The sequence below is a fragment of the Agrilus planipennis genome, unplaced genomic scaffold (assembly GCF_000699045.2).
Source record: "Agrilus planipennis isolate EAB-ADULT unplaced genomic scaffold, Apla_2.0 scaffold11, whole genome shotgun sequence".
In the NCBI taxonomy this organism is placed as follows: domain Eukaryota; kingdom Metazoa; phylum Arthropoda; class Insecta; order Coleoptera; family Buprestidae; genus Agrilus; species Agrilus planipennis.
Window position 1 is genome coordinate 1,714,760 of NW_020440736.1, and position 22,740 is coordinate 1,737,499.

The 22,740-nt window shown below is 36.3% G+C and overlaps 1 protein-coding gene across 1 annotated transcript in view; it reads left to right on the forward strand.

Moving 5' to 3' along the window:
• Window positions 1–22,740, forward strand: part of LOC108733899 — a 39,874-nt gene that overhangs the window by 7,543 nt on the left and 9,591 nt on the right. Inside the window, exons 2-6 of the mRNA XM_025979848.1 lie at window positions 11,032–11,185; window positions 13,016–13,206; window positions 14,361–14,650; window positions 19,664–19,838; window positions 21,954–22,183. Coding sequence (XP_025835633.1) covers window positions 11,032–11,185; window positions 13,016–13,206; window positions 14,361–14,650; window positions 19,664–19,838; window positions 21,954–22,183 — 1,040 coding nt within the window. The remainder of the gene's footprint in view (window positions 1–11,031; window positions 11,186–13,015; window positions 13,207–14,360; window positions 14,651–19,663; window positions 19,839–21,953; window positions 22,184–22,740) is intronic.

Here is a 22,740-nt window from a genome sequence, read left to right on the forward strand (position 1 = left end):
GTTGGTCTGTGTTCTGTCGGAGCTGCCTGCGACGCGCTGATGAGATCCAAAAAGATCGAAATCGCGATCCGCGTCTGGCAGTTTCGACAGAATACAGACCACTTCGAATTATTTTATTCGATTAAGCTAACGTGCCTATCACGTTGAGGTTGGCTACGCCAGGATTCGTTTTCAGCAAGTAGATATCCACACAAGTGGACCTTGTTGAAAAATACGTAATCCTAAAATGTAGCATCGTGCTACAGATGGCGTTCACTGTGCCGTTTGTAGTATTTTCTGAAACTACAGTCGAGTTTGGTTAGGTTATGTTTTGGAATTTGAGGTTAGGAAACCTTAAAGTTCTGAAGCTATCCTAAGGACTAGTGTTTTTCCAAATACTCGATTCGTTAACAATTACTTACGCTAAGTTCGTAATCGATTTATTCTATCATTCAATTAATTTTGATTATGACTTCTGTAATATTAAATATAAAAAAAGCTAGGGTGTAAAATGCATTACTATTAGGTATATTTTGGTGGTGTGGTGGTTAGATTATAAACAGTACACGTGCTATCGTGGTCGTTATAGTCTAAATAGTCTTTAGAAAAATTCTCTAACCTGAAAATCTTCATTTCTACATCCACTCAAAAGAAGGTAATGAAACTTCTGCAATAGATTTCTACGTAAGTACTTTCCTTTTTTAGTATTTAACTGAGTCCATGCAAAGATGACCTAAGAAAATTACAAGTTGCTGATTTTTGGTAACTATAGGAAGCCAGAAGTCAGGGAAGGAGCAGTACGGATATAAACCAAAAATGATAGCCCAAGGTCGAGTCACTTTTAACACAATGAATTCGAAAAATATTGTTATGTATAGAACACAGCCCTGTACGGGTACGGTTCGAAATGTGGTGTTACAGACGAATTATGAGGATACCGTGGATAAGGGTTGGAAATGAGGAGGTTGTAGAACGAGTAGAAGAATAAGAGCAATATGGAAGTCAATGAGAAATGGGAGATATAATAAAAACAAAATAAAATTTGAAAGTTACTTATCAAAAATAAAAATAAATCAGGTATTTTTTATATATATATATTTTTTTTAATGTCATTCATAGGTGGGCTATCTAAGGAATACTGAAAATTAACTTTGAGATCAATCAAAATATACTTAATTAATTAAAACAAATTAGACGCTACTGTCTTTAACTGAGTGTGTACACTCCTAAAAAAACTGAAAAAACCTCAAAAGTGAATTTACTTAATAACTTTATTCTTAATCAGAACTTTAATTGCACTCTGGACATATGAATTGCTCCTCATCGTCTTTGGTTAAACTTACACAGACTTTATGACACCATTTTTGGCATTTTTAGAATTGACGCATATCATCAAGTCTATCCACCTTGCATCCATGACAATACCAACCATGTTTTTCGAGTGTTTTAGATTCCTTCATCTTATTTGCTTTTGTCACCTTTGCCCGGGCTATGTTTGGGAATTATATTATGGACCATGATAGGAAATTACACTCGAATTGAGTATAATAATATATAAAAATACGAAAAAGGAAATAAAATAATAACACTCACCTATAATTCGCTGACAAATAGATTAAATATAAATTTTCACAGTTTAGAGCAACGAGATTTGTTTTAAATTTGTAAATTTTCAAAATGATTTAGATAATGGAGCTTATAAAACGTGCATCGTCTTGACATGACCAAGCAAACTGTCATCTGCCTTCAAAATGGCGACGCGTCGGTAATGAAACTCACTTGCACTATTGTTTATGGCACTAGTAGCATAAACCCGCGAAATTTCAAATGTTTCGAATAATCATAACCGTGTTTTTTAAAAGTGGGCTATCCTAGGAGCCGGGCCATCTTCGGCGACACTACCTTAGGTGAACCTACCAATAAATTAACCATTATATAGTTACTATATCTAAGCTAGAATCAATAGACATAAAAGGTTTTCTGCTCGATTAGACAGTGTCATCTTCATCTGGTATACNGAATACAGACCACTTCGAATTATTTTATTCGATTAAGCTAACGTGCCTATCACGTTGAGGTTGGCTACGCCAGGATTCGTTTTCAGCAAGTAGATATCCACACAAGTGAATCTTGTTGAAAAATACGTAATCCTAAAATGTAGCATCGTGCTACAGATGGCGCTCACTGTGCCGTTTGTAGTATTTTCTGAATCATAACCGTATTTTTTTAAAAGTGGACTATCCTAGGAGCCGGGCCATCTTCGGCGACACTACCTTATTCACAAACAGTTAAGAATGTGGGATGTTCTAGTTTTAGGGAAATCCCAATATTAGCTCAGAATAGGGAAGAAATGGAAGTGCGTATCCAACCAGTCTTAGGACCGACGAGCCTGTGATGATGGTGGCGATAAAGATAACCTAAACAAACCAAACGAAATTACTTAGGTTTATTTGGAACGTTTCTCCAGTGCTTTGAACTCACTTTTGATTTGACGATAACCAAAAGGTTAATGCCAGTATTTTAAAGTTAATGTTCCCAGGTTTACCCTCAGTTTTTACGATAAAAGAGGACTCATAAAGATTGTATTATCCGAAGACGTAAAGCATAATATAAGTACCTATGTATATACATATTATATGGTTTTAAGAGCGAGTGCTGCTATCGTAAAATTAGCAAGCCCGGTTAGCCCAGCACAAGAATGAGGAAATTTATAACGAACGTTTATTATTTTCCGATGCACGCTTTCCCTTTTCAAGTTATCTGCTTACCAATAAAAAAAAATTATGGTATGTTTGTTACTTAGTCAACAGTTTATTTCAAGTTTTACGTAACATCTGATACAAACATATTTACATCTAAACAGTGAGGAATCGGGAAAAAAATGGGTTAACAAATTTGAAAGTAGTGAACTAATATATACATTAAAAAAATTACATATTTGCACCATTTTGGATCGTATTTTTTAAAATAGATATCTACCTACCTTGGGTGGGATTTCATGTAACAAAAATTTACACGAACCCAGATCGCAGGGAACATTGGACGAAGAGTATCGACATTACTCAGTCATCGAATATTTATCCTTTATGTGTTTATAAATAAAAGTAAAACTAAAATACTGGTATGCAAGGGAAGAAAAAGTAGGGAAGAGCGAATGCAACGATAGGAGACGAAAAATTAGAAGAAGTGGCTGATTTTAGATACCTAGGAAGTCAGATAAATCAGGATGAAAGGAGTAGTAGGGATATAAAGCAGAGGATAGCACAGGGTCGTGTCGCCTTTAATAAAAAGAAGTCACTTCTATGCTCGCGAACGGTTAATTTAGAAATTCGAAAAAGGTTATTAAAGGTGTATTTTTGGAGCACGGCGTTGTACGGGTGCGAAACATGGACAGTGGGGGCGGCGGAAAAGAAAAGGTTAGAAGCGTTCGAAATGTGGTGTTATAGGCGGAAGATGAGGATAACGTAGGTAGAAAAGGTTAGAAATGAAGAGGTATTAGAAAGAATAGGAGAACAGAGGACTCTATGGATGTCAATAAGAAATAGGCGAGATAGGTTGGTAGGACATGAAGGTCTAGTCAGAGACATATTAGAGGAAGAAACAGGAGTCAAGAGGGGTAGAGGTAGACCTAGATTAGATTACTGTTCGCAAATAGTTAAGGATGTGGGGTGTTTTATAGTTTTAGGGAAATGCGAAGTTTAGCTCAGGATAGGAAAGAGTAGAGGTAGGTGTCCAACCAGTCTTAGAACTGATGACCTTATGATGATAATGGTGTGTTTATTTACACTTGTAACCTAATAATAAGAGGTCTAGCAACATTCAACTTTCAACTCCGATATTGACAGTCAGATTTGTCGCTCGACGATTTTATTTTTCATGACATGAATCCAAGATGGACGGTGGGCGTTGCGGAAAAGAAAAGGTTAGAAGCGTTCGAAATGCAGTTTTACAGGTGAATGATGAGGATATCGTGAATAGAGAAGGTTAGAAATGAAGAGGTATTAGAAAGAAATAGGCGAGATAGGTTAGTCGAACTCCTCAGGCAGAAACGGGAGTTAGAAGGGGTAGAGGTAGACCTAGATTAGATTACTGTTCACAAACAGTTAAGGATGTGGGTTATGACGACCTAATGATGATGATGAATTCAATAGGTATAAACAATAAACCGGAACTTCAAGAAATGTAAGAAACCAGAAAATTACTCTCTTTTTAACATAAGATAAGAACTGATTTATTACTTCTGGTGTAATTTCCTATAACCGATCCAATTTCACACCTAGAATCCACTGAAGTATTAGGAAAATAGCTAAATAAATGACTATCACTCTGTTTTGTTTAGACGTGAGTATAATTCGATAAAGCAAGCCAACTGAGCCCTCTTGTTAACGCCCAATAAACTTTTGATTATTACGGTAAACAGCCGCCTGCTGACAACATGCAATGTCTTAGAGAGCCGCAAGTATTATTAAGGGCGTAGGGTGTGGTAAATGGAAAAACTGGACTAAATCCGAGCGGGAGGCGTATTAGATACACGTAAATCCAATTTCAGTCGACACAGTACTTTTATCATGGGACTGACTGGGAAAATAACGAGGACGATTATTTCATATTACGAAATGTAGCAGTCAAATCGTGACCTGCATCTACAAACCACTTTTTGTTAATAGATAAAAGAGAAACAACTTTATTTATTTAACCTATAAAAACAAATTGATATAATACTTGTTTATGACACAAAACCGCCCTCTAATGATAGAGGTAGACATCAAAAGCAAGACATACATGAATATTTACACAACAAAGAAAACATGACAACACGTGTTTTATTTAAATATGATATTATTCATGTCCTGTAGTAACTTATTAAGTTATACTTTATCTGAAACATTTGTTAGGTTAGGTTAATTACTTCAAACAGTATCAAAAATGAAGTGAATTTGGTAAAAATTGCTGATTAAAAAGCGGTTTTGAAAGAACTTTGTGTAGAGCAATAGGTAGATACTATCTCAAATAAAATACGATGTAAAAGTTTAAAATTTTCATTTTCTAAATTGCTATTTTCGTGCATTTATTACATAATTTGTAGGTTAGTTTGTATATCTATATAATATTTGTTCCATTATGGAATCTTTGCATTTTTTAAAACTTTTCCCTAGTCATGGAGCGTAAATAGAATTACTGAACTCAACATTATACAATAATTAAAAAAGAAATTAAAAAGTATTTAATTTTTGGCATCTCCCTTGTATAAAGAAATAATTAACCTCCTGCAGAAATAACCGAGGTAAATATTCTATACAATCGGTTTACTTCCCAGTCGCGCTTATACGTCACCCTCCTGATGATGTTTCACCCCTTCATCAATCAGCTCCCCACTAATCACAGGTAATCTTGTATAGAATGTAATCGTAAATCCATAGTACAAGTATTATCTGTATCTAAACACCTCTTTAAATGTATTGAACCTTCCTTGTACATAAAAGCTTCATCATCATAAGGTCGTCAGTCCTAAGACTGGTTGGACACGTACCTCCACTCTTTGCTATCCTGAGCTAATCTTCGAATTTCCCTAAAACTAGAACAACCCACATCCTTAACTATTTGAGAACAGTAATCTAATCATGGTCTACCTCTACCCCTCCTAACTCCCGTTTCTTCCTCTAATATGTCTTTGACTAAGCCTTCATGCCTGAGAAGGTGTCCTACCAACCTATCTCGCCTATTTCCTATTGACTTCCTTAGAGTCCTCTTCTAATGCCTCTTCATTTCTAATCTTCTCTATCCACGGTATCCTCATCAATCGCCGGTAATACCACATTTCGAACGCTTCTAACCTTTTCTTTTCCGCCGCGACCACTGTCCATGTTTCGCACCCATACAACGCCGCGCTCCAAACATACACCTTTAACAACCTTTTTCGAATTTCTAATTTAACGGTTCGCGAGCATAGAAGTGACTTGTTTTTATTGAAGGCGACTAGACCCTGTGCTATCCTCTGCTTTATATCCCTGCTACTCCTTCAGTCCTAACTTATCTAACTTTCTAGATACTGAAAATCAGCCACTTCTTCTCCTATCTCTATATTCGCTCCTTCCCTACTTTTTCTTCCCCTGCATACCATATAAAAGCTTAGCGCACATAAAATTGGTTTATGACCGTCTACAAAAAAGGATCAACAGAGCAAATCTACTGTAAAGAATACTTTTACATGGTGTGACTGTGACCGAGTTATAAAAGTAATAGCGTCTTAATAAGAGAGAGAAAATGAACCCAAATATCTGTTTCCTAGGATGAAAGCTTGCATAATGATGACTGAATATAGAATGGATGCCACAGAGATTAAACGAAGACGTAGGTAATCATCCCATTCATTCCATTTGCGGAGAGGACAACAGAGAATCATGACATCATTAGTGTCACTTATTGGTTTTTGTCGCCTTCATGGATCTTGCATATTTAGTAGGTAGCAATTTAGTTTCGTCTGAATTATTCTCAGAGACATTAGGTATATAAGAAAGGCAATTAAATGTTTAGTTGAACTTCACGTTTTAATTTCTTTTTATAAGTAGTTTATATTTTTTATTTTCTATATTAGCAATTTAAAATATAACGCATCATCTAGTAAAAAATGTAAAAATGTAGCGTACCTAACCAAGCACAAAAGAACACATAGCAATTCTGGGTCAGATGTTGAACGTAATCCATTTCTGGTCGGTCTAACCAACTTTAGAGAAAACAATGTAGCCACTATCTATCCTAAATTTACTGATTTGAAGTCACCATTAGAGTCTGATCTCCTGCAGATAGTCTCCATGATATTGCCTGCGGAAAAGGAAGGTATGCATATTTTTCGGAAGAGACAATTGTGCTGCACTCCTTATGGGACCACACCTAGTAATTGATTTGTATGAATACATAATGGGAGGGGGCCAATCTTGTGCAACTGCCCAATACGTTCGGGTGAAACCGAAAATGCAGCCTGGGTCAGCAGGGAGGGTCAGTGCGTAAAAGTCCCGTAACGGTCAACTGTCGTACGTATGAGGTATTGCAACTAAAAAAACATAATTTTAGCATAAATTTATGCGCTAAGCGCTCCTCCCATTTGGAAAAACACCCGCGAAAATCATGTAAAGTGAAGCTCGTCAAGGTGCGTCTAGCAACTCTTTGGATATGGTTTACGCCTTGAAAATGATGAACTTTGAGGGGAGTTTCTATGCGAGGAAACAGAAAAATTTCTTCTGAAGCTCGATCAAGGCTGTAGGACGGATGGGATAAGACCGGGATATTGTTTTGGGCTTAAAATTTATTCACTGCAAGAAACGAATGTGAGTGCACATTGTCGCGATGCAGGAGCCATCCATCTCGTGCCAACTCTGGACGAATTCGAACTACCTTTTTTGCTTTGAAACGCTTCAAATGGTAATGTAAAACTGTACATTTACTGTTTACTGTGGCTACATTACATTGACATCGAAGAAGCCAACTAACATGGGCTTGATCCTCGACCGAAACATACGAGCCTTCTTGGCTGTTTTCTACCAATCTCATTGAAAGACTCATGATTCATCTCCAGTCACTATCCGCTCCACCCAATCCGTCCTTCTCTTTTAATTCGCTCCACCTAAAAAAACTTTTGGGTGTTTTTTTCCCACCAGCCACTATCTGGTGGGCGGCAGTCCCTTCGGACTATGCTGGAAGGTGTGGCGGAAGGCCCTCTACAAACCTCCTGAAAGACGGACGAAATGAAAACAAAAGGGAATGAAAGATTATCTGTGGAGTGGTACTGCCCCAGCATTTGCCTAAGTGATCCAAGGAAACCACAGAAAAACTTGGATCAAGGCAGACAGACCCGGAATCTTACCAGCGTTCTTCCGAATGCTAAGTAATGGACTAAACCTCTAAGTCATCCCGTTCGGTATCAGATCTCCTTGAAACGTGAGATATACATAAAAGAAGCGTGCCTCCTGCTTCCATTATGGCGCTCGTAGCGTTACTGTTAGCCAGTGGCGTACTATTACACGATTACTGTTATTTAATTGCGGTATATCGTGTATTTATTTCAATAATCCGAGTAAAGCTATCTAATTCTTATAATCCTTCCTTTACTTGTCACAACATTAACAAATGGGATTAGTTTTATTGCTATCTGCTAAATAACCGTATAAAACTTTTCATCTTCTTGATTACAAGCACCTCATTTCCGAGCATTGCAAGAACTGTTGAAGTTCTTGCCTTTGTTACATTAAGCCGCTTATATTTTACCCTTTCACACTAACCGCAAATCTTTTACAACAATTCAAGTTATAATACGACGAGGTAGGGTGGAAATGAAAGCAACTTTTACAGATTGCTTACTCTATATACAGAGTTGGCGTGTTTAAAATAGAACCGATCCGATCTTTATTTATGTAACTCGCAGAAGTATATAACGCTTACTTGCTGAAGTTTTAGGATTTCATTCTAAATAAAAGAAAAGGGATTCTGAATGGAAACATTTTCTAACAGTAAAAGAAACCACTAGCGCCATTGATGAAGCCTTACATTTTCCGGAACTAGCCCAGTAGACGCTTTTTCTTGTTCAAGAAAAGTTGAATTGAAGCAATAAATAAATTTCCGTTTCTTATGGTTTCTATTAGTTCAGGAACAGAAAATACGTACAAGAGACAATCCATAAACCATATGCCTTAACTTAACCGCCAGATGATCTATCATGATCTTATTCATGAGCCTCATGAAACAACGTGGTATTTATAACATTTTTAAAGTTCAGTTTTTATAGAGATTTTACTTTGATTTTGTTTTTATTAAAAACACTTTGAAACAATAAATGTGAACTATCCATTACAACAAAAAATACTTCGTCTTCAGTCCTGCTATTACTGTAGATGAATAATAAAGATTATAAAATACGTTCAACTATAAGAAGCCACATCATTCAAATATCAAACCACACCTCCTAGATATAATATACACTTTAGACGTTTTCATAATTGTTGTTTAAAACTTTAATTATTGCATATTTAATGTAAAAGCTTTATGAGAATAGGTAGCAAGCTTGAGAGCGTGTTAACTAGATGCAATAGGGAATCTTGAGAAAACCAAAAGAAGTTGCAATCGGAAGCCGGCCCTGGGCGTGAATAGCAACTATATGTAAACATTGACGGTTGCGCTGTGCAAAGTAAATATCAACAGCTTACTACTAGGCTACTGCACAAGCTCATTGCGATAAAAGTTAACTAAACAACTACTTTCTTCATCGCTGATAATACGCAGTTCTATTTAAAGTTCACCTAAACTTGGTATTAAGAACAGAAAATAACGAAAAAATTAACGTTACGTCAAAATTAGTAGGTAAATTAGTATACTCAGGATAGATAATTGTAATTTTATTAAACTTCCTAACCGTCATTGATATATTGTTGAGGTGTGTTACCTTTTCTTAATGTTTGGTTTTCCAATAGCTCTATACTCCCATTAGCAAAAATTAATTACAAAAATACACACATACACACACATACGTATGTAAACCACAAGAAAGTATTTCTCAGTCACGCAAAAACAATCGAGATTTTGGCGTACTTCATTTGCAGCGACCATACACGATCGCACAAATCATTGGCATTCTGCTCCGGCGTTTGTACACGCGCTGTCTCATAAAATACGTTACAAAGGAGATAAGTGGATTCAGATCATGACTACGCGCCAGTCAAAGTACAGGACCCGTACGTTTAATCCATCGTCTAAGGAACTGATCGTCTAAAAGCTCACGCATTTGTTCAATGCAATAAACGTCGTCAATCACACAATCTAAAAAATAACAAACAACGTACAGAAATATAACACGAATGCAGCTAATTAGCAGCTGATCGAATGCGGCGTTGCAATCTTGTATTTCCCTGAGTGATTGCACCAGGGTAGGAGTGGCTGCTAAGCATACTTTCAATTTCGTTTTTATCGAAAGCGGTGGACTTTAGAACCACCAAACATTTATTTAATTTTCTTATTTTATAGCGCCCTATCGCTCCTGCGAGGTTGCTTCTTATTTCAGAAACACCCTGTCTATTCAGTAAACTAAAAATTTTAAAATCACAAAAATAACGAACAAGGAGCAGAAGTCCTTAAAGAAAACGAACACTCTTTCATCTTCTAATTGCCCAACACAGAGAAAGCTGTAACCATTCACAGACTTAAACTAGAATACATCATGACAGAAGGACAACATCCATAGTCAACAAGAACAATCCGCAGGATGTAGAGTACAGTTTCCGAAATTCTTTGGAGCCGGATAACCGATATGGCTAATCATCAGGGAGAGGGTCCTGTGGATTCAACGTACAAATATAACACACTTGCATATCATCGGCACAATTACCGTCGCCGTCGATCAATTAGAAAATCTAGATCATTATTGCAGGAAACGTAAATGCTAAATGTACAATTCGCATATAAAACCACGTAAATATTGCAGTACAAATGCGATGTAAATAATTCAATAAATCAGCCCCCAAACACATTCATCTTGTCTTAAATATGGAAATTCCAAACTTTATTCTTTATCATGCTCTTGTTGCCTAAGTATAATCTCATGTTACATCATCATTATCATAAGGTCGTCAGTCCTAAGACTGGTTGGACACGCACCTCCACTCGTTCTAATCCTGAGCTAATCTTCGCATTTCCCTAAAACTAGAACAACCCACATCCTTAACTATTTGCGAACAGTATTCTAATCTAGGTCTACCTCTACCCCTCATAACTCCCGTTTCTTCCTCTAATATGTCTCTGACTAGACCTTTATGCCTCAAAAGGTGTCTTACCAACCTTTCTCGCCTATTTCTTATTGACTTCCATAGAATCCTCTGCTCTCCTACTCTCTCTAAGGCGACTCGACCCTGCGCTATCTTCCGCTTTATATCCCTACTACTCCATTTCCCGATTTCCATTGGGTTTATTGCAGGTTGACCTCACAATCACTATAATTTTACCTAAACCACCTTCCGACTACTTTGAAACTGCAGTTTCCATAATTAACTTTCTTTTCTTTTTACACAGACTGAAAACAGGATGGAGTATGAAAACAGCATCGTTGGAGCGTGGCCCCGCTCCACAAAGGGACAATTCATTACCATTAAGGGAAGACGAACAAGCAACTATTATAGAAGTAATCAAGAAAGCTGAGCAAATTGACCTTTTGGAACAGGAAAGGGTAGGCAGACGACTTGATTATTACAAACAATTAGGTCATCCATTAATTACTTATGTATGTTCTTAATCGCTTTACGTCACAAAATAAAAACCAATCGGGAAAACAACCTACAAAAAATTATAATCGGTATATGGAACGCAAAGATTTTTTTGGAAGACGCTCCACTAACAATAGATAAATAATTGCTGAATTTCATTATTTTTGCAACGATATGAACCTTGAAACGCACTAGAGGAGATGCTTTTCGAATTCATGACTAATTGCTCCGCAACCTTTTCTACAATTTTAAACATATTAGAATCAATTATGTCTAGTTCGAGCTGATTGAATTAGAACATCACATTCATTTTTATATAATTCCAATGTTTCTCGCTAAAAAGCATGATTTTTTTTTAACTTTTAATCGCTTTTATATTTTTTATTTTTGAAAAAATTCCGTCAAATTTTTATTAAGCGTGTTGGGATCTATAACAATCAATTCCTCAATTATTGAAATCCAACAGGAATTATCCATAATGACTAAATCGGTATAGTTCAACTTTGATATCGTAACCCCTTGGCAGAAAAACTGGTCATGGAATCAAAGAACATCATATGAAATTCCTGGACTAGGACAGGCATACCCGGTATCAACCCGGTACTCCCTCAAATACTATCTACATCTAGTACACTAGACCATGCGGTTCGGTTGTTCTCGAATTTGAATACATCTATTGATTGTTTAGCATTCGGGAGGATACCGGTTTGATTCTGGGTTCGTCTGCCTTGGTTCAATTATATCTAAGGCTTCCTTGGATCACTTACAATCAGACAAATGCTGGGGCAGTAATAATATTCCACTTTTCTTCTGTCTTCATTTCATCTGTCTCATGGTTTCATCTTACTCAGTCCAATCATCACCTGCTAATTCCCACGATTCCGCGACGCTGATTCGATTCGAAGTAGTCTGGAGAAAATGACCGCCGATCAGCAATAGTAGCTAAAAGTTACTTTTTCTCAGTCAAACGTGAAGACAGGATAGCTTGTCAAATTAAGTATCGATTCAGAATATTCTCGTATTTCATTTTTTTAATCCTCGCATTTTTCTCAGCCAAAGAATGAAAAGTTTTTAGCAATAATGGTTGATTTATCGTCGAATAAAATAATTCGAAGTGGTCAGTGTTCTGTCGAAACTGCCAGACGCGGATCGCGATTTCATCTTTTTGGATCTCATCAGCGCGTCGCAGACAGCTTCGACAGAACATAGACCAACTTTTACCTGTTGTCTTAAAAGCGCGGTTTAGAAAATACCACAAATGGCGCGGTAAACGCCATCTGTAGTACGATGCTACAGTTTAGGATTACGTAATTCTCTTCGATCTTTTTATAATATGTACATTCTTCTTCGGGCGCTTGAATATTATCACAACGTCCGTCGGCACAAAACAAAATTCATAGGACTAAAGCCCGAAAGATTAACCGTTACTCCTAAAAATAAATCCAAAAACTGTTTCTAATGATTTTAGTCCATGATTGGTGGTTATTGAAAAAATAAGAGAATCTTCAAATAACATTAAAAAACCTAAATAAATCAAACTTTGGTAAAATGTTGCATCATTTATTTTCCACTTGATCTTCTGGTTTCGAAAACATTAATTTTAATTACTTCAGGTACATACCTAAACACATTTTCTATCTCTAAATATATATCTTCAAAATCCTTCACCTCACTCATACCTTTTAATACCCAAAGCAATTTGTCGATGTTGTCATCAAGTTTTGTATAGTGACATTTTAGGTAAATAAACGATTAGAAAATCGGTCGCCTGAAAATTTGGTATTTTTTAACAGATCGGTAGGCTTATCGATCGTTTGGAACAGCTTCAAAGAGGTGCTTTGGGACGTGGACCGAGTCAGTGCCTGCTGTGCGGAGAAAAATTCAGAATATTGGGAGGTAACAAGGTCGTCTGTGTCGACTGTCGGAAACCCGCATGTAACAAGTGTGCCGTTGAAGTAACACCAAACATTAGAAATATTAATAGGTATGTAAACAACAAGCAGAATTGAAAACATTGACCTAATATTCATATAAGTATAAAAACAATAAAACCAGTACTGTTCGTTTCAAAAAGTTAGAGATATGCCCCTTCCCTTTATTATGATGCGCAGTAACATAATTTCAAATTCAATCATATTTGTCTGTGGAGCTCATTTCTTCACCGATCATCGAGCGAGGACTAGACAAAAGTGTACAATACCATTTGCAAAATTATTTAAACTGCCTCGTTAAAAATTAAGAATATGCTTTATTTAAAAGAATATTTAGCCAAAAATAATAAAAAGTGAATTAACTTAACGCTCTACACACCTATAAAACTTTTGCTTTGTTTTCTATTGTTAACTTATATACATTTTTGTTTTAAGAAATTGCTAAACATTTTCGTCTAGTACTGTACAGTTCTATCCGATCTCCTAAGACCGCCCATCGAGAGCTCTGCTCGTTCAAGCTTGTTCCAACTATTTCTGTCTTGCTCACGCCTAGTGTGTATTCTTTCTATCTTCGCGCAGATTTCTTCAAGGTCACAATTCTAACAAATTGAAATGGAGTGTAGATAAGTATAAACGTGCGAATAAATTACATGGTAACTCTCTTTCTTTCTTTGAATTCTTCAACAGATGAACAGCTTATTTAATTTGTACGACCTTTGATACCTTTTGTTGCGTATTCACTACGTAACTCCTTTTATATATCACCACCGTCCCAGGTAGCTATTGAATCGTTATTAATTCTACTACGTAAGTACACCGCTGCGACATCTATGGTTAGAATCGCTACAGTACTAAGGCGCTCCGACTCCTTCCGTAATGATAGTTACTGCTTACTATTGAGGCTCTATCTATGTAAACATAGCATCTTAATATAGAAATTTGGTAAACTATTTCAAGTCAATTATTTCTTTAGAACTGTCGAGTAATTATGTTCATCCTGCCATCTAGCGGCATTCATAATGCACTACAATTATATTATCAGCGAACACAGACGTTATAGTTTGTGTTCAGATCGCAACTACGTAATATGAAAGGCATATAGAATAAAAAAAAATGTATCGAAGTGTAGATAAATGTAAAACAGTTGTCAAAGGAATTTTGTCATGGTCAAGGAGTTGGTCCTAATAAGTGTTCCATGTTATTTCAGTCCGTCAAAGGAAACCTGGCTCTGTATGATATGTTCCGAAACGCGTGAAATTTGGAAAAAGTCTGGAGCGTGGTTCTTCAAGAGCTTCCCCAAATACATTTTGCCGGGGGGTCAATCAAATCCTCCCAGCCTTACATTTGGTTCGAGAAGAAAATGGAACCGTAATTCATACCGCCCCGGGTCGAATTTCAGACAGAGGGATTTTATTGATGACAGCAGTTCAGACGACGAATCCAAGAGCTGGAATCGGTTACATCAAAGAACCAACTCGAACACCGAAAGCACGTACGGTAAGTTATTTTAATACTAGGAAACTTTATGCGTTAACTCCTTGCAAGGGAATTGAGTCACGGTTTCTTGCTGAACTAATCAAGGCCATGCACAAAATTGAATTCCCTCTGAATGTACAAAACTAAACATTTCTGAATTAAATAAATGCTGTGGCCTTCGCAACTTAAAAAATCCGTAAATGAATGAAAAGAACTGTTTCTAAATCTTTAATTTATTTAATCAATAGCATTAAGTTGAACACTAAGTATAGTTTAGTTCGTGGGTAGGTACAACTATCAGAGGTTTATCGGAACAAAAATAACAGATAGTTGAAAGATTCATAACCAACTAAGACACCTTAGCAGTAGTTGAATTTAATTCTTTAAAGTCTTAGAAAGGTCTTCTATAATATAAGAAAAATATATTGGGACCTTTTAATTTCAACTATTCCGTCATCAGATATTTGCTTTAAAGGAAGTTATCAAAGCATCGACTCCTCATCATCACAACGAGTTTGACGACTGGTCGTACACGCACCTCCACTGCTTCATATCCTGGAGGCAATTTTCGCCTTTCCTAAAAACTACGTTGAACACCTATTTGCAAACAATATTCTAATCAAGATCTTCTCCTGTCTCTCTCTACTTTTGTTTTTGCTTCAAATATGTCTTTAAGTGGTGGCCCTCTATGTCTCAGAAGGTGCCTAACTATCCTATCCCTCCTTTCCTTTTTTGACTTCCATAACTCCCTGTTTTCTCCTATCTTATCCGATACTTCCCCATTTAAAAATTTCTTTGTCCACGATAACCCCTCCCCCCTTCTAGATTATTCATCTATTCCACATCTACCTTTGTGTTTTCGTCCGAGACTTTTCGGGAGGTTGTGCGATGTTGATGAACTTGAGATTTGCGGAAAATGAATTTCAGATGGTTTGTTTTGAGAGAAGGAAAATGAATGTTTTTGGTTTACTACCTAGTCCACTGGTACCGATTATAGATAAATCTTCAAAGGTTCATAGAAATGCTGAAAACTAAGTGTAAATCCAATTCTTCTTCTTAGAACGATAACCCCATCTTTCAGAGGTTGGCGATCCAACTAGGTATTATGGTGGGTGAAACTGCACCTCTTAAAATATCTGCGTCACGAGTTCTGCTGTCTTCTCATAAATCTTCTGCCTTCGCTTTTTCCCTCAATTGGAAGATCTCGCAACCCTCTCCTCTCATGACGAGCCCAAAGTACTGAGTTTTTCTTTAATGGCTGACAGGATTACCAGGTTACCGGATCCGCATGATTATTATAAAAACCAATTCAAACCATAATTTTAGCCTAAGTAAAAATTAGCCCCCTGTTCACAATCGCATGTCTGTATGAAAATGTAAAAGGAAGATTGCTTCCATATAGTTTTTAAATTATTCTTTTTATTTCTAGACTCCGTCATGCGCGTCACCAAGTATCAGCCCGAATTCTAGTTAGATATGTATTCCATCCTGACTCAATCTTCGAATTTCCTGAAAACTAGATGATCTTACATCCTTCACTTTTTGCAAACAGTAACCTTATTTAGGCCTTCCTTTGCTGCTTCTCTTCTCTACTCCTGCTTCTGCTTCTAGTATGTCTTTAAGTCGCCATTCATGTTTCAGAAGTTGTCCTACTATTCTATTTTTAGTAATAATTTGCAAAGAGTCCTCTGTTCTCTTACTTTTTTTAATATCTTCTCATTTCTAAATCTTTATATCGTCGGTACATTATCATCATCCATCTACAACACTAGATCTCAAATGCTTCTAACATTTTTTACTCAGATGCGATCATTTTCATTCTCCCTACCGCTTTCATTTTATTCAAGGGCATCTTTAACTCCTCCTTGCTAGATATGTCATTCGGAAATCTAACGATAAGGATGCTAATCCTTTGCCCCTGTATGTTCATCCCAAAAGCCATCCCGTCTTTAATGACATTATTTGACGAGCTCTCTGACAAAACCATTTAATGAAAAACATAGAAATAACCATTTCTTCTGGTTCTACCTTTGCTAATTCCAAAGAAAACTACTTAGAAATTTGGAAAAATTCTGGAAAATACGTTTGAGGAGTATTTTTAAATAAAATTGTGTGGAGTATATTGTATTTATTTCTTACATTTACCCGATGTATCATATGATTGGTCTCATTCGGTAAATATCCGTGTTATTATAAATTTCTCTAGTACCTACCACATGGAAACGGATGCAATAATGAAGCAAGATATTGTGTAAATAAATGGAATCTAACCTTACCATCTTGATTTTGTTCTCGGAAATGTCTTTATTTTTTGAAATAATAATAACAACTGAAGCCAAACAGTCTACACCTGTTGCTGCAGAGGTGGAAATAAACGTCGCGTTATGTACTTAATACAAAAGCTATTTCAATATCCTAGCCGAGGAAGAATTTCAATATAAGCGTAGATAAATAACTTTCCGGTAAAACGTAAAATTACAATAAATTTCTGATGTTTCATAACGAATTGCTAAAGGTTCTGCTCTCGCCTCTTTTCAATTGATTTTAGAAAGCAAAAATACGTTGATTGAAATATAACCAACGAATTTATGATTCCAAGTATTAAAACTTATGAATATTGAATCTCACTTTGAAACATTTTTGGATATTGTAACAACACATAAATAGGATGTCCAGTAACTTGACCCCGTCATTTTTTAAAATAACCCATTTTTGGACTGGGTTAAATTACGTTACCGTAAGTGAGGTTATGTCATGATAAAACTAAGGCGGCCAACCGTCCCGCATTCTGCGGGACAATCTCGTAATGACAGTTGAAATTCCGCATTGCAATATTTAATAAAATAGTCCCGCGAATCGTCTAAGGCGTCCCGTATGTCCCGCATTCCTCGTTTCCAAAATACGAACGACAAAACACCGCGGCGCCCGGACTTCCGAAAAGTCGTCACTAAAAGTAAAAACATTACATGCAATGCTAATTATAAAATTTAATATGAGCACCTAGATCTAGTAAAAAAATGCCACTCATGCGAAAAATACGTTAATTAAATAATGAATTAAAAATAAATGTTAATTCAGTTATAGTATTTTTTGTTTATAATTTAAGTACACCACCATCATCATCATCATAAGGTCATCAGTCCTAAGACTGGTTGGACACGTACCTCCACTCTTTCCTATCCTGAGCTAAAATTCGCATTTCCCTAAAACTAGAACAGCCCACATCCTTAACTATTTGCGAAGAGTAATCTAATCTAGGTCTACCTCTACCCCTCGTAACTCCTGTTTCTGCCTCTAATATGTCTGGTGAAGGTGTCCTACGAACCTATCTCGCCTATTTTTTATTGACTTCCATAGAGTCCTCTGTTCTCCTATTCAACAATTCCAAAAAATCATCAGTCTTGTTGTCCCGCATTGACTTATTATAAAGTTGACCGCCTTAGATAAAACTATTACGTAATCAAAATGCGATGAGATCATACCTCTAATGGAAAAAAACGTTTTATTAAATTAATTACCCAATTTTACGATTAATAGGTAATTCAATTTGCAGTTGATTGATGGAAATTCATCATGACTATTAATAAAGAACCAATTTGGTAATTTCCATATAATTATAAATGCCTATTTTGTCAGGAAACTTAATCTACATTTGCAAAATTTGTTCTTAGATACTGTTGGAGGGAGTAGTACGGATAAGGAGGTTGGCTGCAGTAGTCAATTACTTGACTCTGTTTGTTCGTTGATTAAATTATTAATACCTATACGTGTATATATACAGTAGAACTCGGTTACAGCGTTATAAGAACCGACGATATTTTGACGTGAAACCCGTAATAAATGAAATACTACAACTGTTAGAAGCAAATGTCACTAGATGGCAATATACTACCTACTGTTTAATATTATACGATCTTCCCTTTACGGAACAACTTCGGTTTGATCGGTAGTTTATCTGATACATAAAGTATAATAGTTTGGATAAATTACTAACTAAGAACTTAATAGTCCTTATTTGTTATTAAGTTATCATTAAAGCTATGGTTGTGGTTTACATTTCATTCACGCATAAAGAAGGCAGTCAATAGTTCCTTAATAATAATTATAATAGTATACAGGAATAATCCAAGATCCAGATAACACTTGAAGTTTCATATTTTTCGACAGCAAGATATTCTATAAAATATGTTACCATCTCGTCTGACTGTTAAGAAACAATTTTATTGGATATAAAGACCAGATGTACAACGAATAAAAATAAAAATTGTTAAAGATTTATTAGCTACTAATTTTTGAGTGATGCGAGTACATCCATGGAGCTGCTTACCATTCTATCTAAATAACATTATGTCTGATCAGTATTCCGAAATTTAAAAAGTAACACTTAGAGACCATGTAAAGTACATCTGTTGATAGCGCCACAACCCCAGTTAACAAACTGTTAATGATTGAGAACAATTGCCAGTTTGACAGCAGCATTATCTAATGGCAAGCGTCAAGTGACGGAACATTCATACCTACTCGTGACCTTCGTAGCAGCTGGTACACAAACAGGTTAATTGCACGTGTGACTATTATTCGCCATCGTTGTCGGGGCAGTTCGGGCTTTCTAAAAGATCATTACCCTCATGTTTATGTACATCAGAGAGAGGTGCAATATGACTCATTCTATTTCTCTTTCATGTACTTTCTTCTCCCTTAGGTATCTTAAAGCGAGAAGTCACTTATTTAATCACTAACTAAACACGAAATCTCGAAAAATACCTGACTTATGAAGCTGAAATTTGACAAGTTTATATATAGGAGAAGTCCGGTCTGATTTGTCAGAATTAAAGGGATGTAAAGGCTATCACAATTTTATACGACAGTCCGATGTGTGCATTTGCTCCTAGCGACATAAAGATGAGTTATTCTAGTACATCATGAAAATGTTGATAAAATTAAAATGAATGTGCTATACACCACCGTCCAAATTTGGGACTCGGCTAGTTTATACATGTAGATTTTATATGTAACTTCACACAAATATTTCAGATCCGTTGGAAATTTCGCCACGTTCTCAAAATCAGTTGCTGTTCAACAGAGAGTTTTCGCATAGGAAAAGCGGAAATTACACGCCATTCACTCGTCAGACAAGTTCCGGTGAATCGCAATCGTCCAAGGATACGGCCAGCATTTGTACCATAAATACAACAACCGAATGCAGTCGGTATGTCATTTTCGCAATCAGTTGTTTCATATTAAAAAGTTACTACATTTATGATAAAGCGTCAAGGACCGTTCATAAAATTTAACGTCTTTGGACCCTCCCCCCATCCATAGTGACGCTGCTTCATTTTTTTCTGTATAACCCTCTAACAAAAGCTAAATCCTCATCAGCAGAAAAAATAATTAAAGTTACGAAAAACATAAAATAAATTGATGAACTGCTTACGTCACCCGTCTTTGGACCCCTTTGTAACGCCAAGTAATAAACCTCCATTCCTCTTGTTTGCGAAAGCTTATCAGGAACAGCCTCCTAAAGTAAAACTTACATTTCGTTTGAATTCTAATGTTGCTACTTAAAAAATCGTCCATTTTAGGAAATATTGTTGCAGATAACGCTTATCAACTGAAACAAATTCAGTACTGTTTCAAAACTATTAAACTGATAAGCTTGATTCTCGCTATCATCTAGTGTTCAAGAGGGGGTACCTTTGTACCTTTTGACGCAAATACGAATACATTTGGTTCATTGGTAATCAGTAGAAGGGTGATACTAGATTGATATTTGGACGTTCTGAAGTACGAAAAGAATTTTACCTCTTCATCTAACAATTCCTTATACAAAGTGAAAAATCCCCTTTCAATTTTTCTGCACAATAAATTTTTGTATACACATTATTTTAATTTTCCTTCTTTTATTGTTTTCTTTTACTTCTCCATCCCTTCATTTTCTTGCTCAAGTAAAAGTGCAATAACTGCTAAATCAGTAAGTAAATAAAAAATTTGCCAAAAGACTGATGATCATCTATTATAAAATGTGAATACAACATACAACTGACGAACAACTGAAAAAAAAAACCTTTGGGTGTTTTATTCCTACCCGCCTCTAATGCTGGTGGGCGGGTAGTCCATCCGGACTACGCCGGAAGGTATGGAGGAAGGCCCTCGTCAGCCTCCTTTCAGAAATTGTTAGAATGGGTGGGTGGTGGTTCGGGTGAGAAAGATGAGACGGACGAAATGAAGATATAAAAGAATGAAAGATTATCTGTGGAATATTACTGCCCCAGCATTTGCCTAAGTGATCCAAGGAAACCCCAGAAAAACTTGGACCAAGGCAGACGGATCCGGAATCGAACCGGCATCCTCCCGAATGCTAAGCAATGAAATAAACCTCTAGGTCATGCCGCTCAGTGAACATCTCATGTACGGTTGCCTGCCAATGTCTAGATGTTTAGTGGGAATCATCCTTTAATCTGCTAATCGTATGAGTGAACTGACTGCTTTATTAGTAATCAGTAGATATGTTGCCTCAAATATTTGAAATCTAGGAATTGTACACAATTCCTAGGAAATGTATGTATACAATTCCGATGCTATTTAGGAAATCTATAAAATATTGTTTCAAAGATTTTTTAATACACACACCTTGGGAAATGTATACATACATTCAAGGTCATAGTGTTTGCTGAAGCAAAATCAATCTCGTCATTATTCTAACATCTAACATATCAGCCCGGGCAGGGACATTAAAGAAACTCCAGTCTGTCATAAACATCCCTAACCAAACAATGACGTCACCAAAGGATATAGGTACATCTCCAAACAGCCTGCCGTATTATTGCCTATTTAGTATAACCTGTAATACATTTCCGATTGCTATTTAGGAAATGTATAGATTTCCTAGGAAATATGTCAAATGTAATTTATTTCACACATTTCCGGGCGATTTTAGGAATTATATACATTTCCTAGGAATTGTATGCAATTACGGATTTCATACATTTCCGGTAACAGATACAAATATATCAACAATTAAAAAGTCATATTTATTAAACGCCAGTAACACCTACTGATAGAGGGTGTTCAGTATGTGACCTTTATGTCTTTAGTTACAATAATTCTGGGTAAAAAATAATATGTAGATTTCCTTTTATTCCTTTTATTATGCCTTTTTGTGTATGTTTCAGAATATTTTGGATCAAAATATTGCAAAATAGTCCTACAATAGTTAGTTCATTTCAATATTAGACAAGAACGAGTCAATACAATAGTTTATAGGCCTATCCTGATTAATTAATAATAAAATTGATTAACAGCGTGATTAAATGCTGCTTCATAGATGTACGGGAACTTCAGGTGCAACCCTAACCGCAACGCGCACTTGGGACGATCTGGCGATGACTACCACGTCGAGCGACCAAGCGGACAAGGGTGGAACGGATTTGGCTACGATATCATCCAGGAGAGACTCGATGGCAAGTCGTTCGATGTCAGAGTTGAACTGGAGCGATGCCCGCAGTGAGGAACGAGTCTCCCCCAGTTACAGCTGTTGCAACAACGCGGGAACAAGTAATTACAAAGTGAGTCCATTCTCCCGTCCGTTAGCTACTAATTAAATTCCGCAGGTCTCGAATGACTCGAAATTAAAATAACGGCAGTCGAACCATTCGTAACATTATTGGTTATCCAGACCGAACTTTAATACCAAACAAGGCTGCCCATAATTCGTATAAATAGCTGCAATCTAAATATTAGGAATATTAATATCTTTCATGTTTATCTTGTCATCACTCGTAGCTTAATGGTCAAAGCATTGGCGCGCAAAGCCGAACGTCCCGGGTTCGATTCCCGGCGGGGGTGTGACAACAGCATCAATTTTTCCCTCATTAATTTGAGGTAGCGTGTAGTGGGTAAAAAATTCAAAAATGAATTTTCAGAATAATATTTCATATTAAACTAACTCACTTCTAAAAGATGTCTAAATTGTATGTATATTTAATCATATAGTAGTATATTCAGTATATAGTTACATTAGTTCGACAGATTTGTGACCTAATAAGTACGGTTTGTCGTTGTAGCTGTTGTCATCTCTCGTAGCTTAGTGGTCAGAGCATTGGCGTGTAAAG